At 42.1% G+C, this 22609-nt stretch overlaps 1 protein-coding gene across 3 annotated transcripts in view; it reads left to right on the forward strand.

Moving 5' to 3' along the window:
- Window positions 1–10404, forward strand: part of LOC111968784 (RAC-alpha serine/threonine-protein kinase) — a 34024-nt gene extending 23620 nt beyond the window's left edge. For all 3 annotated transcript variants that reach the window (XM_023994650.2, XM_070445204.1, XM_070445205.1), the window contains 7 exons: window positions 146–214; window positions 371–496; window positions 1272–1400; window positions 4800–5014; window positions 5136–5223; window positions 5355–5457; window positions 7997–10404. In XM_023994650.2, the coding sequence (XP_023850418.1) occupies window positions 146–214; window positions 371–496; window positions 1272–1400; window positions 4800–5014; window positions 5136–5223; window positions 5355–5457; window positions 7997–8076 (810 nt within the window). In that variant the 3' untranslated portion in view covers window positions 8077–10404. The remainder of the gene's footprint in view (window positions 1–145; window positions 215–370; window positions 497–1271; window positions 1401–4799; window positions 5015–5135; window positions 5224–5354; window positions 5458–7996) is intronic.
- The last annotated feature ends 12205 nt before the right edge of the window (window positions 10405–22609 follow it).

Consider the following 22609-nt stretch of genomic DNA (forward strand, 5'->3'; position numbering starts at 1 on the left):
TGGTGCTTGCAACGCCAGGGTTGTGGATTCCATTCCCACGGGGCACCAGTATGAAAAAAGTATGAAAATGTATGAACTCGCAACTGTAAGTTGCTCTGGATAAGAGCATCTGCTAAATGACTAAAATGTAAATATATATCCCCAGGGCCTGAAATACTCCTTCCAGACCCACGACCGGTTGTGTTTTGTAATGGAGTATGCGAACGGCGGAGAGGTGAGCTTTTTAAACAGTCAATAACACCTGACACGCAAGATCCAATTTAGCTAGTAGTAGCCAATAATCCTCCCACCCCTCCTTCTGTGTACGCTAACCTTGTTCCCTCTGTCTCTCCTCTCCTCTCCCTCTCTCTTATCTTCCTCCTTTCTCTAGCTGTTCTTCCACCTCTCCCGGGACCGGGTGTTCTCGGAGGAGCGGTCTCGGTTCTATGGGGCTGAGATAGTGTCAGCGCTGGACTACCTGCATGCTGAGAGGAACGTGGTCTACAGAGACCTGAAGGTAAGGCGGAGGAGCACAGTCTGCAGACCGGGATATAAATAGTGTTCACAGCAGCAGCAAGCCTCCCCCGATTCAGTCCTCACTGCAGCTGGAGACCTAGACCGCCCCTTTCTACAGCCGGAATATAATAACCACCATCTCCTTCTGGGCAGATGTTCGATTCCTTTATTTATCTTTGTGTTACCATTAATGTAAATAAGCAGTGATGAAAAATTTGTATTTTAGTATTGACAGTCATATTTTACCCCCGTCATCAAACTTATTCTGTCCAGCTGTAAATTGTTTGTACCAGAAGGAAGAGACTAGTACAGAAACTCAATGATCTGTATTCATAGCATAAGAGCAGAGGTAGCAGAGGCATGATATGACTGGTTTTAAAGGGGGGGGGGGGGCATCTGTAGCCCTGTTTCTTCCAGCTGATGAAACTATACCAGCCAGGTCAGCATAGCCTCCTCCCTCCTCGTTCCCCCCTCCCTCTGCTCTCCCCATGGGTTAATGAGGCAGGCTCCCAGCCTGCTAAGGTTCTCCTGAAAATGCCAGGGTAGCAGTATTGGAGGATGTGCTGACTGGCCTGCCTGCCTGGTGCTGCTGGCCACGTGTGGGCTACAGTTGCCAGGTGACTTTTACTGAGAGGACACACTGATATTAAAAGGACATGCATTGCTAGCTCATGCCTCTCAGAGCTGAAGCCAAATCAGCTGTGCCTCAATCACACACTCACTCCCCCTCCTCCTGTTGCTGATACTTCCTGTCTCATTCTGTCTCCTTGTCTCAGCTGGAAAATCTCATGCTGGACAAAGACGGACACATTAAGATCACCGACTTTGGACTGTGTAAGGAGGGGATCACAGACGGGGCCACCATGAAGACCTTCTGTGGGACACCAGAGTACCTGGCCCCAGAGGTAGTGTATTCTCACAGTCCATTCACAATATGGGGGTCAATAAATCGTATCATTTTTTTTACATAACAAAAGGAGGCCTTTGGAGCCCAACCCATGTGACCTTCCTCTTCAGTGCACACTCTTTTGGCATGTTCTCGTGAGTATTTTTGTCTATTCAAATTTGAGTGTAAATCAACTGAAGAGAATAAAGTCACATAATTGGTAAATAACTGAAAGAATTAACAGACTAAACAGGGTTTGAAGAGAGGAACTGTATTGCAGCGAATATATCCCACTACACACATCATCGTAAATGTCTGTTTTTCGGGCATATTGTTAAGGCATACAAGCAATGTCACATTTTTTCTGGTGTATTTCCTATGTCTAATTTAGTTGTGTAATTAATTGTAAGATGCAAGGCTCCCTTGCAAAAGAGACCTTGGTCTCAATGGGACTCCCTGTTAAAATAAAGGTAAAATAAACTGTTGAAGAGTGGCTTTGGGACAGTTGTTCCTAAATGCCTGTCTAATCTCCAGTATAAGACATGCAGCTAATGAGTCTGCAGTGTGCAGGACAGGCTGTTCCCATATTTTTTGTTTGAGAAGGCATGTGTACAGGGGTGTGGCTTCTCCCCATTGCGTGCAGGTATGACATGGGGTGTGTAACACGACAGGGCATTGTACAGTGTGTGTGCGTGTGTTAGTCCCCTTGCCTCTTGCTGTAAGAAAGTTTTCTGGGAGAAGGGTGCCCATGTTGACACAGTTGCTGACTCTTTGTTTTTAGCCTCCATTTGGAATTTGCTGGGGGGTTTGGCAGTGCATCAGGAAACGTGAGTTTCCGCCCTGAAGAAAAGGTTACATTGGCTACAGCTGCTCCTGGCACTGAGGGGGCTTCTAGCCGACTGCTGCCCAGGATGCCTATCCTGACCTGGGCAAAGCCAGGGCCACACTCTGGGCCTGTTGTCCTCAGTTCTCCACTGTAACAATCTCCCATGGCGTTTTCATCTGACATCTTTATATTTCTCTCTCTTAGACTCTTAGCTGTTCATAACTTGTCTGAAATGTCCACATCAACTAGCCCATGTCAGCTAACATTTTTTTAAAGTTTAGTTTTTTTATCCTATAGATATTGTTGTAATTTTTTTGTCACTCAAATATCACATGAATACACATTAGACTGGCAAAATGTATGGAATTTGAAGAAAAAAATAGCTTTAAACCTGTGAAATTTCCTCTCCAACAACAAGAGGGGTGTGGACAGTTTGTGTCATGAACAGTGCTTGTGCCCATAGAAATAGACGTGGCGTGTGCTCACGCAGGCGGGGAGGGCCCAATGCTGGAAGGGGGTCCAGAGTGAAAAAGTTTGGGAACTCCTGCTCTAGAGAACCATCCTAATTTACGGCATATAGTAGCCATCATCACCAAAGCCAACTAGAGCATGAATTACTATATAACCATCATGTCACGTCCCTCACACTAGGGCAAGCAACAGGCAAATGATAATTAAAAGGAAAGAATCTGTTTGTCATTTTTGTATGTCCATGTGTGGTATGTCATAAATGTGCTGAAGAACAACCCTCCCCCCTCTTTAGCATTCTGAACACAGTAATATAGCTAGTGGCACCATTTAACAGCCCCAGCTCTGCTCCTCCTCTGGCAGCAGAGACATCAGGGGGCGTTTCCGTGGAGACGGGGTCGCCATAGAGCGTCTCTATGGGAGCCAGGGCCAGGCAATGTTACAGGTTGTTCTGCAGTAAACAATGACCTTGTTGTGTGTGCTGCACAGGAATGCTGTAAGGTCTGGGAATATTCCACGGCCAGACCCGCTGCCCAGACCAGGGCTGTAAGCTTGCATCTTGCGAACACCCATGGAACAAGTTTCACCTAATCCACTGTGAAATAGAGTCGTTTTATTGAAACATTGGAACGGCAATGAAGTCGAGTTGTGAAAGTAATGAACAATGAAAAGGAGAGTGAAGGGCATGTGTTTGGGAGAGGGACAATAGCTGTGTTTGTGTTAGAGGGAGAATAAGGCCAGAGAAGTAAGATAGAGGGCAGTATCAAGTGGAGGAAAAGTACAGCAAGTGTACGTTTCACTCCTACCTCCTCCCTGCACTGTGCTGTCCTTTGGGCCAGTGTAACAGAGCTGGTCCAGGCAGCCCTGGTTACGTGTGTGAGGGATGAGCTTGGCTCCTGTGGTCCTGGCAGTTCCACAGCTGTGGTACTCTTCTACATATATGGGGCAGCTGCAGGCCCAGCTGTCGTGTGGTGTGAATCACACGACAGCAGTGCTGGAAATAGAGACGGTCCAGTAATCCTAGCACCGTGCCGGCTTCACGTTACCCCTGCCCTCCGAGTCCTCCTCGCCCCTAACCGCAGCGCCAAGCAGCGTGCCCACAGATGCAGGCACACACCACCCGCCCAAACACACACAAACACACTCCGGTTTTGTTCCATTTACGGTCACATCTGTCCATCTGTTCTGCCCGCCTCTTCTCTCTGGGTCTGTGTACCTTCATGTCCATATGTAATTCTATTAGGCTGCCCTTTTACCTATGAATCTATTCCTGGACCAATTTATCTCACCTCATATAACCTTGTTTTAAAGAACAGTCTGTTCTCATTGGCTTGATTTCACCTACAATATCCTTCCTGTACTGTTGACCCAACTACATGTCCCAGAAGGCCTTGTTTAGTAACAACTCAAATACTATTGCTGACATTCAACAGGCTGCCCAGTTAGACAGCATAGAGCCAAATCGAGCCAATTGATTAGAACGTGTGAACACGTCATCTTCCAAGATGTGTGAACCTCCACCTCCGTGACTAAGGGCTGTAGCAGTGGTGTGGTGTATGTGGTTGCTGCTATGGGGACTCTGCTTCCACTAACTGGCCCTAGCCTCTCCAGCCTCCAGCCCCTGCCCAGCCTATCCCTCCCTCATGATGGTGTGTAGTGTGTACTGCAGACCTCTAGTGATTAAATATGCAGGGCTCCAGGGGAAACTCTATCCCTGCTCCTAATGTGAGATGTGAGTCAGTTTTGGCTGTGGCTGCTTGGAATCCCAGACCAGGAGAAGGGGGGTGGGGGGTTCACTGGCCTCAGGGTTCTTTATACAGCCTGGAGAGCTGCTGACCTCACTACCTACCTAATGTCCATCCACTTAGCTAATAGCTAGGTTTCAGTGATCTAAACCAACAATGTATAGTATGTCTCTCTTGATGCTGTCTGCTAATAGCTAGGTTTCAGTGATCTAAACCAACAATGTATAGTATGTCTCTCTTGATGCTGTCATAGGGCTGAATGTACATTTGAACTCCTGCTAGCCCTTGTCCTGTATGCTTCCAAGTATGATTGTGTAACTGTTCCTAATGGTATTATATTGTATTGTGGTTGTGGTTGTGGTTGTCCTGTGTTGTTCAGGTTCTGGAGGACAATGATTACGGTCGGGCGGTGGACTGGTGGGGTCTGGGCGTGGTCATGTACGAGATGATGTGCGGTCGGCTGCCCTTCTACAACCAGGACCACGAGAAGCTGTTTGAGCTCATCCTCATGGAGGACATCCGTTTCCCACGTACCCTGGGTCACGAGGGCAGGTCCCTGCTCTCCGGCCTGCTCAAGAAGGACCCCAAGCAGCGGTGCGTAGACCCTCTTGCCAGCAGTTATCCGCCATACCGTATGTACAGAATCCCGTGGAATATAATGGCATGGATTGATTTGGCCACGTATTTACTTTGTTTTGGTTCCTCTATCTTCCAGGTTAGGTGGAGGACAGGATGATGCTAAGGAGATTATGCAGCACAAATTCTTTGCTGGGATTGAATGGCAAGATGTTTATGAAAAAAAGGTAAATTAGTGTTCCATTTTCCGTTACTTCAGTGAACAACCAATAGATTTCACCAGGCCTGCAACTGTCTACACTCTGATTGACAGGACAGATGTGCCAATGTGCTCATGGTGTCCTCTCTTCTCTCACAGCTGGTCCCGCCCTTCAAGCCCCAGGTTACCTCGGAAACAGATACACGGTATTTTGATGAGGAGTTCACAGCACAGACCATCACTATTACACCGCCCGGACAAGGTACTACCTGACCCACTGCGTATTCTGTATCTTTACAGAATACACACACCACACTCAGAGAACAGTTTTACTCACCCAGACAGATAATCATACTTTTGTTTTTCACTGACTCTTTGGACCTGAATGTTTTTGTTTAGTAGGGGTGATCACAGTCTGACTCAGGATGAACTGGAAACGCAAGTGGTTCTAAATGTCATTACTGTAAAGAATACCTATTGCGTTTCAGAATCTCACATAAATGAATCTCCCCTCTTCAGAGATTTTAACTGAACATTAAATTATAATTTTGCTCTAAATGTCAATGTTTATTTTTGGGGTTCCAGAATTGGAGTGTCTCAAACAAAAAAACCCAAGCTGATCTACATTGTTTAGATTTAGATAGAATTTTGATTGAAGATAGTAATATTCTTCCTCGTTGTCAGGCTCATGAGAGAATGTGCCTTTTTCTCTACTTTAAATGCAGTCCTATCTTTTGCTTACTCTGACTGCCTAGTACTAATTTTTGGGCACTCCCAGTAGTTTTACTCACCTATTCATTGAACAAAGAAAAGAAACCATTTTAAAGGTGCCCTTGATGTATATGATACATTATACAGTTGCGGACAAATATATTGGCATCCTTGCACTTTTCTTAAATAATTCCCTATTTCTAAAATGAGTTGAAATTGAAAAAAAAACATTTGTTCTCCACACAATATTGAATTTTCATCATTGTAGATCCAATTTTTATTTTTGTAAACTTAAGTTTACAATTTTATTTAGAAATTAAATACAAATGGCAAGGACAAATGTATTGGCACCCCTTGTACTTGGTTGCACAGCCTTTGGCAAAGATAACTGCAGACAAACCCTTTTTGTAGCAATTTGGCCCACTTTTCAGCAGCAAACTGCTCTAATACTTCAATGTTTGAGGGGTGACCTCCACCAACTGCTTTTTTCAGATCTCATCATAGGTTTTGGATGTGATTCAGATTTGGACTCTTGGCTAGCCACTCCAGAACAGTCCAGCATTTCTTCTCAAACCATTCCAGGGTGCTTTTGATGTGTATATGGGGTCATTGTTCAGCTGGAAGACCCACAACCTTTAACAGAGACAGGTTTTGGACACTGGGTTGAACATTGCACTCCAAAACACCTTGATAATCTGCTGATTTCATGATGTCTTCACATGTTCAAGGCCCCCAGTACCAGAGGCAGCCAAGCGACCCCACAGCATTATTGAACCTCTCCCATGTTTGATTGTAGGGAGGGTGTTATTTTCTTTGAGTGCTTAATTTGGTTGTTGGTAAACATAGGAAGACCCACTTCTGAAGGAGACACAAGAATGAAACAGAATTAGAGCTCTTTGACAATACAGATCAGCGCTTTGTTTACTGACAACCAAATTAACATTCAATGGAAAGAACACCCTCCCTACAATCAAACATGAGGGAGGTTTGATAATGCTGTGGGGTTGCTTTCCTGCCTCTGGTACTGGGGGCCTTGAAAATGCACAAGGCATCATGAAATCAGCAGATTATCAGGTGTTTGAGTCCAATGTTCAACCCAGTGTCCAAAGACTGGGTCTCCATTGGAGGTTGTGGGTCTTCCAGCAGGACAATGACGCCAAAAGCACATACAAAAAACACCAAGGAATGGTTCAAGAAGAGATGCTGTTCTGGAGTGGCCAGCCAAGAGTCCAGATCTGAATCACATCCAGAACCTATGGTGAGATCTGAAAACAGCAGTTGGTGGATGGCACCCCTCAAACATGGAAGCATTTGAGCAGTTTGCTGCTGAAAAGTGGGCCACGGTGCAGCAACATCACTGATGGCTACAAGAAGCATTTGTCTGCAGTTATCTTGACAAAAGGCTATGTAACCAAGTACTAGCCAATCATTTTGTCCATGCAGTTTGTCATTACTTTCAAAATAAAAAATTCTAAACTTAAATTTACACAAATAAAATTGCTTATGCAATGTTGAAAATCCAATAAGGTGTGGAAACAAAGTTTTTTTCCAATTTCATCTTATTTGAGAAGAAATAGGGAATTAAAGAAAAGTGCAAGGCTGCCAATATATTTGGCCGCAACTTTATATCTGTACTGTAGCACTCAAAGAATTAAATCCCACGAGAGAAAAATAATAGATAGTTTTGAACATCATTCAAGGTATAGATTGCACTCTCCAAGGCAAATATTGAAATGATAATGGGGAAGGTCCATCTTCCCAGTGCAATTAATGTGAGGTCAAATTACATAGCGCTTATTCAATTCCTCTGGGGGATTTGTGCCCTCTCCTGGAACGTGTGTGTAACGTCTGTTATTCCATAGTTCACTGTGTACCTCACATGGAAGTGCTAGACCACTAGCTGTGTGTGCCAAACTGCACCCTGGCTAGTACTAGGTACATTGTGCATTAGGACTCAATCATAAGGGTTTTTGTCACAGAGGAAAATATATATTTTGTATTAAAGCGGAAATCAGAACGTATACACTAATGGAGTTCTCTGTGCCATCCCTCTCACTCTCTCTTTCTTCCCCAATCATTTTGTATTCCAGAAGACAGCATGGAGTCGTTTGACAGCGAACGGAGACCCCACTTCCCACAGTTTTCCTACTCTGCGAGTGGAACAGCCTAAACACACCCCTTTATTCCTCTGGTCCCACCATTTCCCCTCACCCCACCAGACTGCACATCCAACTACCGGGGTTTTCGCCACATCCTTTCTTTACTTCACCAGTGTTTCAGATAGTATTGTTGAACAGACTTTTGCAATCTGCAGGTTCGGTAATTATATGGGAAAATACTCCATACTACACAAATGAAAAACCACAGATTTTTTTCTGTGGCCTTTTAAGACTTTTCTAATGGTGAGAGAGAACACTACAGTGCATTTCCTGCTTGTCTTGACGTGTGCAGTCAGACAAGCTTGATGTTCATAAAACCTAATTTATAGGAAAAGAGTGGTCATGCAGCGATGTGGTATATGAATTTAGAATGATAAGGCTACACGTTCTTAAACTTTTGTTTGGCTTGCTTTTGTCAGCACCTGTTATATTTGTCACATACTATTCACAAAGTGAACGTTTGCCTGGAAAATGTCACGGGACCATAAGGACTATATTGGAATTAGCCATTTAAAATTGAAATGTATTTTGCTGTTCTTTGTTTAAAGGGGTGATCTGCAGTTGTTACATACATTTTTTTGACTCATGAATAAATGATATGTACCCATTGATTCTTGAAGAGTATAACCTATGAATGCCTAATGAACTTAGTTGAACTGTCGTACCCCATCACAACCCAAAATATAAGATAATTTTCCTCCAATGTTTGTAAACAAACACTATATAGCCTCACACTATGGTTAAAATTATCATTTTGGATATCATGGCATCCATAGCTCTGTCTATGAATTTTAGTGGTTCCATTTCTCCAACCCCATCCCTCAGCTTTTTACTGAAACAGGGATGGGGAGAATGCTTTGTTTCAACTGCTGATTTCCGCTTTAATACCGATAAATATTGTGGCCCAACGGCAATAACAATAGATGACCAATGACTTCGTTTTCAATGAAGTGGGAGATTAGTCTGATGTTGATTTTTTTTATCAAGACTTTCACACTATCACTATTTGACCAACACTTTGAATCTCCTTGGGCTGCCAGTATACCTAATCAATAAAATGTATAATTATGTATATCTAACTGTTTGTAGAACATGGTTGATTCTTATAGGACTTCCAATGCTCAAAAAAACATTCTTATCAGAATTTTAAAGCCCCAAAACATTAGAGAACAAGGTGAGAATTACCCAATCGACCACTGTCAGTCTAATAGAGAAATTGTGTAATACAGTGGCAGAAAGGGGATTCGCAGATACTTAAATAATGCTTATTCTGGGGGCAGGCATAATCTAAATAGATTAAAGCTTGCTGTCAATGAATCTCAGAACTGTGTACACATGGTCAATTAGATATCCATTTCCTGTGGTCCCATTGAAAAGACAGAGTTACTCTAAACCCCCTGGACTATCATGTGCTTGGATCATGGTGCCTCCCTGTCTGAATGTTGTATTCCAAACACTCTAGGCTGCTTCCCTCTGAACTGGCCAGTCAGGTACGGATCCTTTCTGCCCAATCAGGGAATCTTTTCTCTCTTCTGGATTTTCCTCTTCTACAGTATTGGGTGTTTTCCTCCCAGTGTACTCACTGCAGCCTCAATGAGGTCACTATAACAATATACAGTCCTTTAGGACTTACTCCATAAGCAAACTGGGCTGTGGTTCAGGGGGAAACAAGTTGAGTCAGCTTTGATCTCTATAGGTAGGGATGTGTTTCATTCCTCTGTACATGGCTCTGAGTTGTTATTTATAGAAAACCAGCAATGAAAATGGATTTGACTGTGCCAATGATATGCACTTTCCTGCCCCAAAACATGTATGTATGTATTTGTACACTTGTACACGAAACAGGACCTCTCTAGACATCAATTCTGAAAGGTGTGAGCTATGAAAAGATCGTTTGCGCAATTAACTCCCATATACAGATTGCTGTAGATAAACTGGTAATCTTGAAAATGGAACACAGTTCTCCTATGAGTTTCCAGAAAATTCTGCTGTGTTTTCAGATGACTGATAATCACGATACAAAAGTTCATCATACAAATGAATGTAACAGCTTTTTATTTTTATTTTCACATCAATTCCTCTTTCTCAAACAATTCTTAAATTGTTAGATCTGATTGTTGCTTAATCCTATGCACACTCATCCTTTGCTGTCACCCTCTGAAAATAGGGAAATGCATTTTATACCTTTATTTTTTAAACTTTTTTTGTACCTCCTCTTTCCCATTCCTGGGACTGAGGACACCAGCTTTAGTAAATAAATAATATCAACTTTGTACACTGTTTTTACTGTTTAGTTTTTTCTTTCAAATTGATTAAATAAAAGGTCTTAACTAAACCTGCCAACTTGTCTTTCATTGTCATAAGTTCAGTTGATCATCCAGCCATTCTTACAGACCTCAAGAACTTCTCGGATATGCTTTTAACCCACAGTCATAGCACAAGCTTGACTTGCTAATGCTTTGATCTGACTGAGGTATAAAAAAAATAAAAAAATAAAAAATAAACATCCTTGAACGAGGTGAACGTCTGAAACATAGGAATATACCTAAATACTGAGTGGCTGGATAGGTTGGACTTCTGTACCTCTACAGGACTGCATAGGTCCATGTTTGTCTGTGACTCTGCAGCTGGTCAGAGCTGGAAGAGAAGCTCCCCTGGGCCAGACCCAGATGGTACAGTCTCCTGAGCAGATGTTGACAGCCAGGGCTCTGTCTGTCTGTGGCCAGCTGCACTGCTCTTCACTGCAGGATCATGGTTGTGCCCAGCATGGGACTCACCTGACAACCGTTCCTCACCTGGCTCCAGCTGCACAAACCACAAAACACCTTTGTGCTAGCAGTGATTTTCTGCCCTCTTGGGGGATGTGTTGTGGGGAACTTGTCAATTACTGACTCCACAGTCTCTACCTCTTTCCCCTCACCTCACTGTACCAATCTTTCCTCTTATTATCTCTGAAGATTGAAAACCACTTATGCTTTGCATACAGTGGCTAGGGAAAGTCTACACACCCCTTGCACAGTCTTCACATTTTTCTGCCTTAAAATAAAACGTATATAAAATTTTCGTTTTTTTCTACTTCACATTTCCAACGTGAAAAAAACATTTCCAAAGTGAGAAAAATTCTATAAAATGGGTGAGGTGACATCATGAAAACGATGTTGCGCTTCCATGGGCAGATGTCTGTGTGTTGTGATTCTGGATGGCCAGATTGATAGAAATAGCTAGCTAATCAATAACTGTAATTATGTATTTGAGCGACAAGTGCTCATTGTGAGAGAAAAAAAAGTGCTCATTATGCAAATATATTTATGTTTTCAATAAACATTGGAGACTAAATATAGTTGATATATTATCAACAATCCAAGCCAACCCTGTCTGTTTATCCCCAGTCTGTTATTCCCCATAGCTGTGCACGTCTCGGTTTTGTTGCTAAACAACCACCGGAGTGGGTGTGTCGAAAGGAATGGGTGCATGGAAAGCGAATCAGCTATTGGGCAGATTTGTTGCCTCTCAATACCGTTTTGCGTGACTGATTGGACTGCACAATGAGTCGGAAAACCGGGGACCAGTGCACCGGTGTTGTATGGACATGCATGCCGACCTGAGACCTGACTGTGATAAGCTTCCTACTGGGTATCGAGGTTGTGTCGCCAGCGGTAGTTAAGTGGCCATTTTTTTCCCCTCCCGTGAATTTATTTCATATAGGATAGCAGCCTACACAATAAATAAATCATATTGATTACTCAATGGGGAGGGCATGAACGGTAACAACACCGGGACAAAGTGCCGTTCGCTCCCGCTTGACAAGCACTACTGTCCCGCATTGGAAGTAACTACCTAGTATCAGGGTGACAGTCACAGTAAGCATACACATACAATGCATGAAGCAACAGTTCACACATCATCAGTTCTCTTAATAACAATTATCGTCCCTTTATAACTGAAAATGTACAATTATTTGACTAAAACTAACAGTGAAATACGACTCAGACTCATCCTCTGGCTTAAAAACACAAGTATAAACTCTCACGGTATGATAGCTCAATGCTATGATGAAGCAATAAGGCACAAGGGGGTATGGTATATGGCCAATATACCACGGCTAAGGACCCTGGTTCGATCCCGGGCTGTATCACAACCGGCCGCGATCGGGAGTCCCATGGGCGGTGCACAATTGGCCCAGCGTCTTCCGGGTTGCAGGAGGGTTTGCTGTCATTGTAAAATAAGAATTTGTTCTTAACTGACTTGCCTAGTTAAATAATGGGTAATACAAAATAAAAAATAAAAGTTATTACGCATGACGCAACACAGAGTGCCTGGATACAGCCATTAGCCGTGGTATATTGGCCATATACCACAAATCCCCCGGGGTACCTTTTTGCTATTATAAACTGGTTACCAACGGCTTTCAGACAATCAGCATTCAGGGCTCTAAGCAGGTTAATAATTGTTAAGAAATCCCCTTTGTGCATGCGCATAACTATAAATAAATCTGACAGGAGAGTTTGGGTGATGGAAGTTGGACAGAGAATCTCTTGAAACACTTGGACGAACATAAAAAAACGAATGTTAGGCTATTTTCTGGCAATTGTGCTGTTATAATGTGCCAGATGTTAAGACTACAAATCGTTATAAAATAGCCAATTTGCGAGATTGACTTTTCATTTCAATAGGCATAGGCTACATAGATTAAAATCTGTGTTTATGATTGTAATTTAACTTTGTCAGGGTTTGCTTTGATAAAGGAAGGTAGCCTATAGCCCCTGATAGGCCTACATCTCATGTCAGATAGACTATTGTAGCCTAGACAAGATGTAGGCAAAATGTAAACTGAACGATTTAGCAGCTTGCTTAGTTCAAATGAACATTTATTCAACATGAATAGCGAGGCTATTTCCAGGTAAGAAGTGCTTGTGTTTCCCAATAGCCTGCTGGAATAGGCGAGGATGGTTTCATAATTTTAATCACTGAATTGAATATGAATAATATGTATATGAACGGAATATGCTTGTCAACAACATTAAACGTTTTTACCTGTAGCCTAATCTGACTACTGTTACCGTCAATCTAATGCGTTCTAACAACTGCGATAGAGCTTCCAATGTAATTAACTAAACATGTCCATTCATAATTGCATAATAGCATAAGGCTACAACAACAATAAACTGAAGTTATATGCTATTTATTAAATTGGTTTGCCAGCTCCAGGTAGCCTACACAAGTGGTAGAAAGTGGTTTGCAATGACTCCAGTGATATCGTAATTTCAATGTATGTATTGTATCAAATGGTAGCCTACAATATCATATAAAGTAATAGGCTAATTGATGGCCAACAGAGGCAAATGTATCATTCTCCACATTTAATGAGTTTTATTGAGGACTTTCCCCCATAAAAAGAACCACGCGAGTTCCATAACTTCCATTTCAAATTTCCACTCTAGCACCCCTCGAGACGCAAGAACTGAGCATGCATAAATCACTGAGCGTGCATAAAAGGGTTGGAAATAGGTGCCTTCATAGTAACAATCTAAAAAGCCTACCACTGGTAAAAAGTTGTCTCGACGTGAGCGCATGCTGCGCGTTCTCCTCTCGCTCACCAGATGTATAAATGTGAAGCATCCGCTTGGCATTTCCACTCCCTATCAAATAGTGAGAGGAAGCCCAGTGGCATGCAGTGGGAGAAGATAGAACGAGATGGATTTTGGCCGATATTCTGATATCGATGAAACATTTGATATCAATATAGTTTTGTTTCCAAAAATAAAATATGTTACGAACTTAGTGAACTAAGTTTTGTAGACATGACCTTTTGCCAAAGTTTTTAAAAATTGCTTTGTTTAGATGGAGTGAAAAGGCGAATTGAGTTATTGCACACGCGCAATTCACGGAGAAGGTGTTCCCTAACGGAAATATGCAAATGTTGCTAAAACGCACCAATAGGATCTCGCTAGCTTGTTCTTGGCTCTGTCCATCTCCTTGCTTGTTCTGCCCACTATGACAAATTTGTTCCCATTTGAAATGACAGGATGTGGTCTATCTTGGTTTAGTTATAAAATTATTTGGCTGTAGTGCTCTCTCAACACACACACACACACACACACCGGGCCTCCCTACCACTCACTCACTCAGTAATAGCTAGTGATGGGCATTCCGGCTCACTGAAGAGCCGGCTCTTTTGGCTCCCAAACGGCTCTTTAAAAAAAAGAAATTATTTTATTTTTTCATGTCAAACAGTTTGCGATAGTTTGACTATGATTGGTGTTAAAACAATTCTAATTAAATTATTAAATGAAATTATACTCTACCTTAAACACAATGTATTTAAAAATGCATTGGTTTGTTATGAAAAACAATATCAAATAAAAGTGTATTTGTCACATGCGCCGAATACAACAGGTGTAGTAGACCTTACAGTGAAATGCTTACTTACAGGCTCTAACCAATAGTGTGAAAAAAGGTGTGTGTGTGTGTTGTTGTAGGTAAGAAAAGAAATAAAACAACAGTAAAAAAGACATTTGAAAATAACAGTAGCAAGGCTATATACAGACACCGGTTAGTCAGGCTTATTGAGGTAGATTGTACATGTAGGTATGGTTAAAGTGAACTATGCATATATGATGAACAGAGAGTGCTATTAAACATTTGCCTTAAAGTATAACTTTTAATGTATATAAACAATGTGCATATAAATCTGACCATTCAAAACGAATACAATCTAAACAGCATAATTGTAACGGCTGTCGTCTTCCTCCTCGTCTGAGGAGGAGAAGTTTGAAGATCAGAGGACCAATGCGCAGCGTGGTAATTATTTGTCCCGTTTTCGACCAACGGGACAACGTTCACCTACAAGAGACAGCTCTTACAGCCGACTCGTTCGCAAACGACCCATCACTAGTAACAGCCTGCCTCACTGCCTGACAGTCAGCAGCAGGTCACAGTGAAATACACTGCTCAAAAAAAATAAAGGGAACACTTAAACAACACAATGTAACTCCAAGTCAATCACACTTCTGTGAAATCAAACTGTCCACTTAGGAAGCAACACTGATTGACAATAAATTTCACATGCTGTTGTGCAAATGGAATAGACAAAAGGTGGAAATTATAGGCAATTAGCAAGACACCCCCAATAAAGGAATGGTTCTGCAGGTGGTGACCACAGACCACTTCTCAGTTCCTATGCTTCCTGGCTGATGTTTTGGTCACTTTTGAATGCTGGCGGTGCTTTCACTCTAGTGGTAGCATGAGACGGAGTCTACAACCCACACAAGTGGCTCAGGTAGTGCAGTTCATCCAGGATGGCACATCAATGCGAGCTGTGGCAAAAAGGTTTGCTTGTGTCTGTCAGCGTTGGGTCCAGAGCATGGAAGAGCCCTGCAAAATGACCTCCAGGAGGCCACAAAATGTGCATGTGTCTGCTCAAACGGTCAGAAACAGACTCCATGAGGGTGGTATGAGGGCCCGACGTCCACAGGTGGGGGTTGTGCTTACAGCCCAACACCGTGCAGGACGTTTGGCATTTGCCAGAGAACACCAAGATTGGCAAATTCGCCACTGGCGCCCTGTGCTCTTCACTGATGAAAGCAGGTTCACACTGAGCACATGAGCACATGTGACAGACGTGACAGAGTCTGGAGACGCCGTGGAGAACGTTCTGTCTGCCTGCAACATCCTCCAGCATGACCGGTTTGGCGGTGGTCAGTCATGGTGTGGGGTGGCATTTCTTTGTGGGGCCGCACAGCCCTCCATGTGCTCGCCAGAGGTAGCCTGACTGCCATTAGGTACCGAGATGAGATCCTCAGACCCCTGTGAGACCATATGCTGACACATGCACATTTGTGGCCTGCTGGAGGTCATTTTGCAGGGCTCTGGCAGTGCACCTCCTTGCACAAAGGCGGAGGTAGTGGTCCTGCTGCTGGGTTGTTGCCCTCCTACGGCCTCCTCCACGTCTCCTGATCTACTGGCCTGTCTCCTGGTAGCGCCTCCATGCTCTGGACCCTACGCTGACAGACACAGCAAACCTTTTTGCCACAGCTCGCATTGATGTGCCATCCTGGATGAACTGCACTACCTGAGCCACTTGTGTGGGTTGTAGACTCCGTCTCATGCTACCACTAGAGTGAAAGCACCGCCAGCATTCAAAAGTGACCAAAACATCAGCCAGGAAGCATAGGAACTGAGAAGTGGTCTGTGGTCACCACCTGCAGAACCATTCCTTTATTGGGGGTGTCTTGCTAATTGCCTATAATTTCCACCTTTTGTCTATTCCATTTGCACAACAGCATGTGAAATGTATTGTCAATCAGTGTTGCTTCCTAAGTGGACAGTTTGATTTCACAGAAGTGTGATTGACTTGGAGTTACATTGTGTTGTTTAAGTGTTCCCTTTATTTTTTTGAGAAGTGTATATATTTTTTAAGAGAAATTACATGGCAGCTGCGGTGCAACTTAGAAATAGCCCAAAAACCTGCAACCCGCGACCAATACATTTTCCCTAGCGACATTGTTTTCAAAGTAGCCCAATTTCCCTGAGCTCAATGTACGTAATGTTGTTGATCCCTTTGTATTTTCAAGTATTGTGGTGGCAGCATCATGTTATGGGTATGCTTGTCACTGGCAGGGGCTGGGGAATTTGTCAGGATCAAAATAAATATGAAAAGAGAAAAGCCCAGATGAAAAGTTAGAGGAAACGCTGTCTCAGCCTTCTGAACCCTGGGATAGAGTTGTATTTTTCAGCAGGACAACAACACACTTTTTCATCCCAAAGACACACAGAGAGATGTTGAGTGTTCCTGAATGATCCAGTCTGACTGCTGGCGTACATTTGCTTGAAGATCAGAGACAAAGTTTGAATATTCCATCAATGACTCCCAACCAAATTTACTGAGCTTGAGCAATAAATGTTGCCCTAAGACTTGTGCAAAGCTGGTAGAATCTTATTCAAAACAATGTACAACTGTAATGGCTGCCAAAGGTGCTCCCACCAAGTATTAACTCTGGGATGTAAAGACATACACAATCATGACATTTTCATATTTTTTTATTTGTATTAATTTGGAAAATGTTCTACAATATTTCTTTCACTTTGAAAATGTGGAGTTGGTTTTGCAGATCATTAGGAAAAAAATATAAATATTCCCTTTGTAGATTTAATTAAGGCAGCAAAAATGTGAAGACTGTGCAAGGGGACTTTCACAAGCGAGTCAACTTTCACAAGTTGAAGTCTTCCTCCATGTGAGGTTTGCTTGAGGACAACCACGAGTAGAGGCCCTGAAAAAAGGCCTGAGGCATACATCTTCCTCTCCTCACACCCATGACTGTCAATACCCAACTACTCACATGGCTGCCTGTAAGGCCCTCAGTGGCTAGAATAGAGGAGGGTGTGTTAAGATGTTGAGAGGAAGATGAAAATAAACTGGTGTTCGTAATTGACTGGGACGACAGGTTTCTTTGTCGATCCTTTCAAAGTAATCAAAGCAGAGAAACAGAAGGGTTTGCCCTTAGAGAGAGGTCACAATCTCAGAGAAACCAATGTTAAGGTAGGACAGGGATTATACTGTATCTCAATAACAATGGAGTAAAACCCTATTCGCACGGGACTAGTATTACTGGAGAACGTTGGTTATGTAATTATTACCCCAGAATGTCTGTTATTACGGAGGACGATTATTCCAAACTGCCCCCTATAATTCTTTATATATTTTTAAATAAATTGACAGTTATGACGGAAAACTTGAGTTTTTTTTCTAGGCCTGAAGTTAATTCAACAAATCCAGGCGATAACAGGGCTACACTGATCACTCGAGCTTGGTTCCCAAGTTTCTAAACCATTGTGTCGCCATAATATTTGTATTGGAGAAGTGTGATCATAATCATTAGGATATTTTTGTGATCCGCAGTAGACGTCCTAAATGCCCCCAGCCTTGAGATGTGAGCTAAACAGTGCACTTGAGATGTGTTTTAAGGCTATGGATATGAAAGTGAATATATCATTTCCAAACGTTTAGGTCAGTTGTTTGCTGCTTTGAGATCTATTGACAGCAAGGGTTACATTAAATAGGCGCAATAGTTTTTACTGATGCATTTGGCAATATTCAATTCATACGCACAAAACATATGAACAAAAGCATTCATTGTGAAGGTTGATACATGTAGGACCTTCATATATAGGCTATGCGCAACACTTCGTTCAGTTGATCGAATCAGTTATTGTTTTCTTGCTCAAAACGTGAGCAACATCTGTCAAACGCAGACATCGATTCGTACGGGATTGGTATTATCAGAGGACCTTGGAGTTCTCCAAAAAACAGTAGATTATTCTGGCTGGAATTGTTACTCTCTTGCCATGTAAAACCATCTAAATTTGGTTGAGGTCGGGGGATTGTGGAGGCCAGGTCATCTGATGCAGCAGTCCATCACGCTCCTTCTTGGTACAACCACAACACCTCCTCCTCCATGCTTTGCGGTGTGAAATACACATGCAGAGATCATCCGTTCACCCACACTGCGTCTCACAAAGACACAGCGGTTGGAACCATAAATCTCCAATTTGGACTCCAGACCAAAAGACAAATTTCCACCGGTCTAATGTCCATTGCTCGTGTTTCTTGGCCCAAGCAAGTCTCTTCTTATTATTGGTGTCCTTTTGTAGTGGTTTCTTTGCAACAATTCGACCATAAAGACCTGATTCACAGAGTCTCCTCTGAACAGTGTCTGTTACTTGAACTCTGTGAAGCATTTATTTGGGCTGCAATTTCTGAGGCTAGTAACTCTAATTCACTTATCCTCTGCAGCAGAGGTAACTCTGGGACTTCCATTCCTGTGGCGGTCCTCATGAGAGCCAGTTTCGTCATAGGGCTTGATGGTTTTTACGACTGTACTTGAAGAAACATTCAAAGTTCTGAAATATTACGTATTGACTGACCTTCATGTCTTAAAGTAATGAAGGACTGTTGTTTCTCTTTGCTTATTTGAGCTGTTCTTGCAATAATATGGACTTGGTCTTTTACCAAATAGGGCTATCTTCTGTATACCCCCCTACCTTGTCACAACACAACTGATTGGCTCAAACGCATTAAGAAGGAAAGAAATTCCACAAATGAACTTTTAAGAAGGCACACCTGTTAATTGAAATGCATTCCAAGTGACTACCTCATGAAGCTGGTTGAGAGAATGCCAATAGTGTGCAAAGCTGTCATCAAGGCAAAGGGTGGCAATTTGAATAATCTCAAATATAAAATATATTTTGATTTGTTTAACACTTTTTTGGTTACTACATGATTCCATATGTGTTCTTTCATAGTTTTAATGTCTTCACTATTATTCTACAATTTATAAAATATTAAAAAATAAAGAAAAACCCTTGAATGAGTAGGTGTTCTAAAACTTTTGACCGGTAGTGTATATTAGTGTATATTACCTAACCACCCCAGTAAAACTAATCCCGTCCGAATAGGGCTTTTGGGTTTGGGAAAAGTTTGGTGTCTCATTGTGAGCTTGTCTGGCCCCAGATGTGCTTAAACCAACTCCTATTATTATGCCATATTCTCAGCCCAATCAGTAAGTAGTTATGTTGCACCTACCTGCATGCAGGCCATGGGAAAGTAAATGTAGTGATCTGTTTACTACCATATGTTAAAGTAGTTGCAAGTGCTTGGTATCAACTGGAATTTTGACAGGCATTTTTTATTTAGTCGTAGGTAGAGCACCATCTAGCGGATAGTAGTAGAACATCCGTGACAGGTAATTCTCAATAGGCAGTGATTGATGATTACTTACTAAAGCATCGCACGTAAACCAAAGATAACATTATTTCCAGTCTTCTGTGGACTGACTGAAAATAACTCCACACCTGTCTGATGTATGCAACATTGTATCCACCAGAAATAACACTGTCATTATAATGAAATCCACTCCATCTGGTCATTTTAAAGGAATGCTGTCTCGATGTGAACGAGTTTCTACGACATTACTGACCGTTTCTGAAACATAATTTCACGAATACTGTTGTTACAAAAGTTGTATTTACTTTCTGGTTTATTAATTCAGATGTAATTACTTATACAAACAAAACCATCACTTACGTTTTGTATTATTTTCCTTTCACCAAATTTTAGAGCAAAGTTAGACAATTTCCTGTACTTTTATTTAGCACTGCGATACTTTATTCACGTTTTTTGTGTTATTATTGTCTGTCATGCAGGTGTTAAAGCATTTTATTTGACAATGGCACTGACTGGTACAGTTAGCGTCACTGGAAGAAGTCGAGCCTTGTGCGCGGCAGAGAAAGTGAAGTGGAATCTCAGTGTTTGTCGGCTTGTCAAGTGCATGTTGAAGTGAGGGTGTGTTCGCCATTTACCTGGACGGCCATCAGTGCTCTTGTGACTACTTTACTAAACGAGGACACAGATACAACTGTACATTTGTATTTATTGTGTTAACGCTGGCTACTCTTCTGAAGAAAGCAGGGTCCGGATTAAAGGTATGCTTGTGAAGGGAGGGAGTCGTAAAAACGGCTTTTGTCGATTCGGGAAAACCTTTCCTATTTCCTGTATGATCATGTTTGGCCTTCAGCTAAAATAGGTAGCTAGCTAAAGTTAACTAGTTAGCCACAGACAGAACGTAGCTACTGTGGCAGACCAGTCATTTACAAATTCTTTCGAATTAAGATAATTTAGTAAAAGTGAAGGGTCAGTCTCACCATAAGAATTAACATGTCAACTGCTGGCTAACGTTACAGCAAGTGTTGTTACATTGGAACCTTCAGCAGTATCGTGTTCTATTACCATCACGGACATATTCTTTTAGATTTACTTGTTTGACAACTAGATATGATGATTTGCATTCATTTTCCATAGAGCTGTGTGGGAATTATTGGCTAGTAAAGTGACTGGAGAGCAACTAGTTAGCCTAGCTTACTACTACCACCACAGTACAAGCCATTGATCACAGATATTTCTAACATAGGCCTAGTTATGCGTGTAGTTAGTTGCACCTCCTTCCAAACCAATTTTCTCTGAGTGGTATGGTAGCATTATTGTAACAAATAGAAGTTGAGGTTGACCAAACTGTATGATTTGTTCAGCAAAGATGATCAATACTGAGAATTAGTTAGTTCAGGCACCCAAACAAATCCATTGTCTAGCTTGATAAGATCCAATCATGTTTGTAGACTGTAAGTTGCTGTGTTTGCAACATGTCTAACTAAGTGTCTTGCTCAGCTTTGTGGAAAATAAATTGGGGCATAAACATGTAGTCAGTTCCTCCTTATCCTTTTCCACGGGCCAGTATTGAAGGAATCCCTGTGTGTTGAATGCCTTTTCGTTTGGGTGTGGTGTGTGTGTGCATGAGTATCACTTGATGACAACGTGACATTCCTAAGAATAATGGACTCAACTGTCAAAGCACATTATCAAATGAGTTGTGTAAATAGATTTGGAAAGACTTGATGAGTTGTTGGTTGTCCAATTGGTAATCTAATCTTATAAATAGTTGCTTGGTTAGTTGTGCAGCCACCAAAATCCCATTCAGTGGATTACGAATTTAAATCACAATTACTGTGAATGTGGTGACAACAAGAATCTACTTCTCTACGTGTTGTCCCCTCCCAGGATGTGAAGAAGGCTCTGAGTCGGGGCTCCAAGATGAGTGTGACGTCATGGTTCCTGGTCAGCAGCTCAGGTACAAGACATCGGTTGCCACCAGAGATGATCTTTGTAGGCCGGGAGGAGTGCGAGCTCATGTTGCAGGTGTGTACGACATCTACAGCACCTTATGTTTACACACCAGACACCATCAATCTGTCATGTGACCCTTAGACAATCAGCTGTCCATTCACCCTCTTGTGAAAGGATGTGGCCTATATTAGAGTCATAACTCAAAGAAAGCAAGTTAGGTTAATGTACTAGAGATCTGGTAGGAGTTGACCTGTGTGTACATGAGAGGTGTGTATTTGTGAGTGTTTGTGTTACGAGTGTTTATAAGATTAGTGCCTGCTGGGAGAATTGCCTCTGGCAACTGTTCAATGTCAAAGCAAAATGCAACTGATGCATTCCTAGTTACTGTTTGGAATTTTTTGGGAGTTTCTCTCTGTTTACTTCTCAGTCTTGCTTTATCTCTTTATTTAAGCCACTGGAAAAAAATAATGCTTCCTCAGTCTGTGGTTTGTTCAAAATGTCCTTCCCACCACATCTGCTTGCAGAATTGAAAGGCTGCTCTTGTCCACATTCAGGCAACACTTTCAGGCAACACTTTCAGGCATCATTGGAAATATTGCTTACTTACAGTGCATTCAGAAAGTATTCAGACCCCTTGACTTTTTCTATGCATAGTCACTTTACCCCTTCCTACATGTACAAATTACCTCGACTAACCTGTACCCCGCACATTGACTCGTTACCAGTACTCCCTGTATATAGCCTCATTGTTATTTTATATATATATATAATACTTTAGTTTTATTTAGTAAATATTTGCTTAACTGCATTGTTGGATAAGGGCTTGTAAGCATTGCACGGTAAGATCTATCTATACCTGTTGTATTCGG

This window comes from Salvelinus sp. IW2-2015, linkage group LG9 (assembly GCF_002910315.2).
Source record: "Salvelinus sp. IW2-2015 linkage group LG9, ASM291031v2, whole genome shotgun sequence".
NCBI lineage: Eukaryota > Metazoa > Chordata > Actinopteri > Salmoniformes > Salmonidae > Salvelinus > Salvelinus sp. IW2-2015.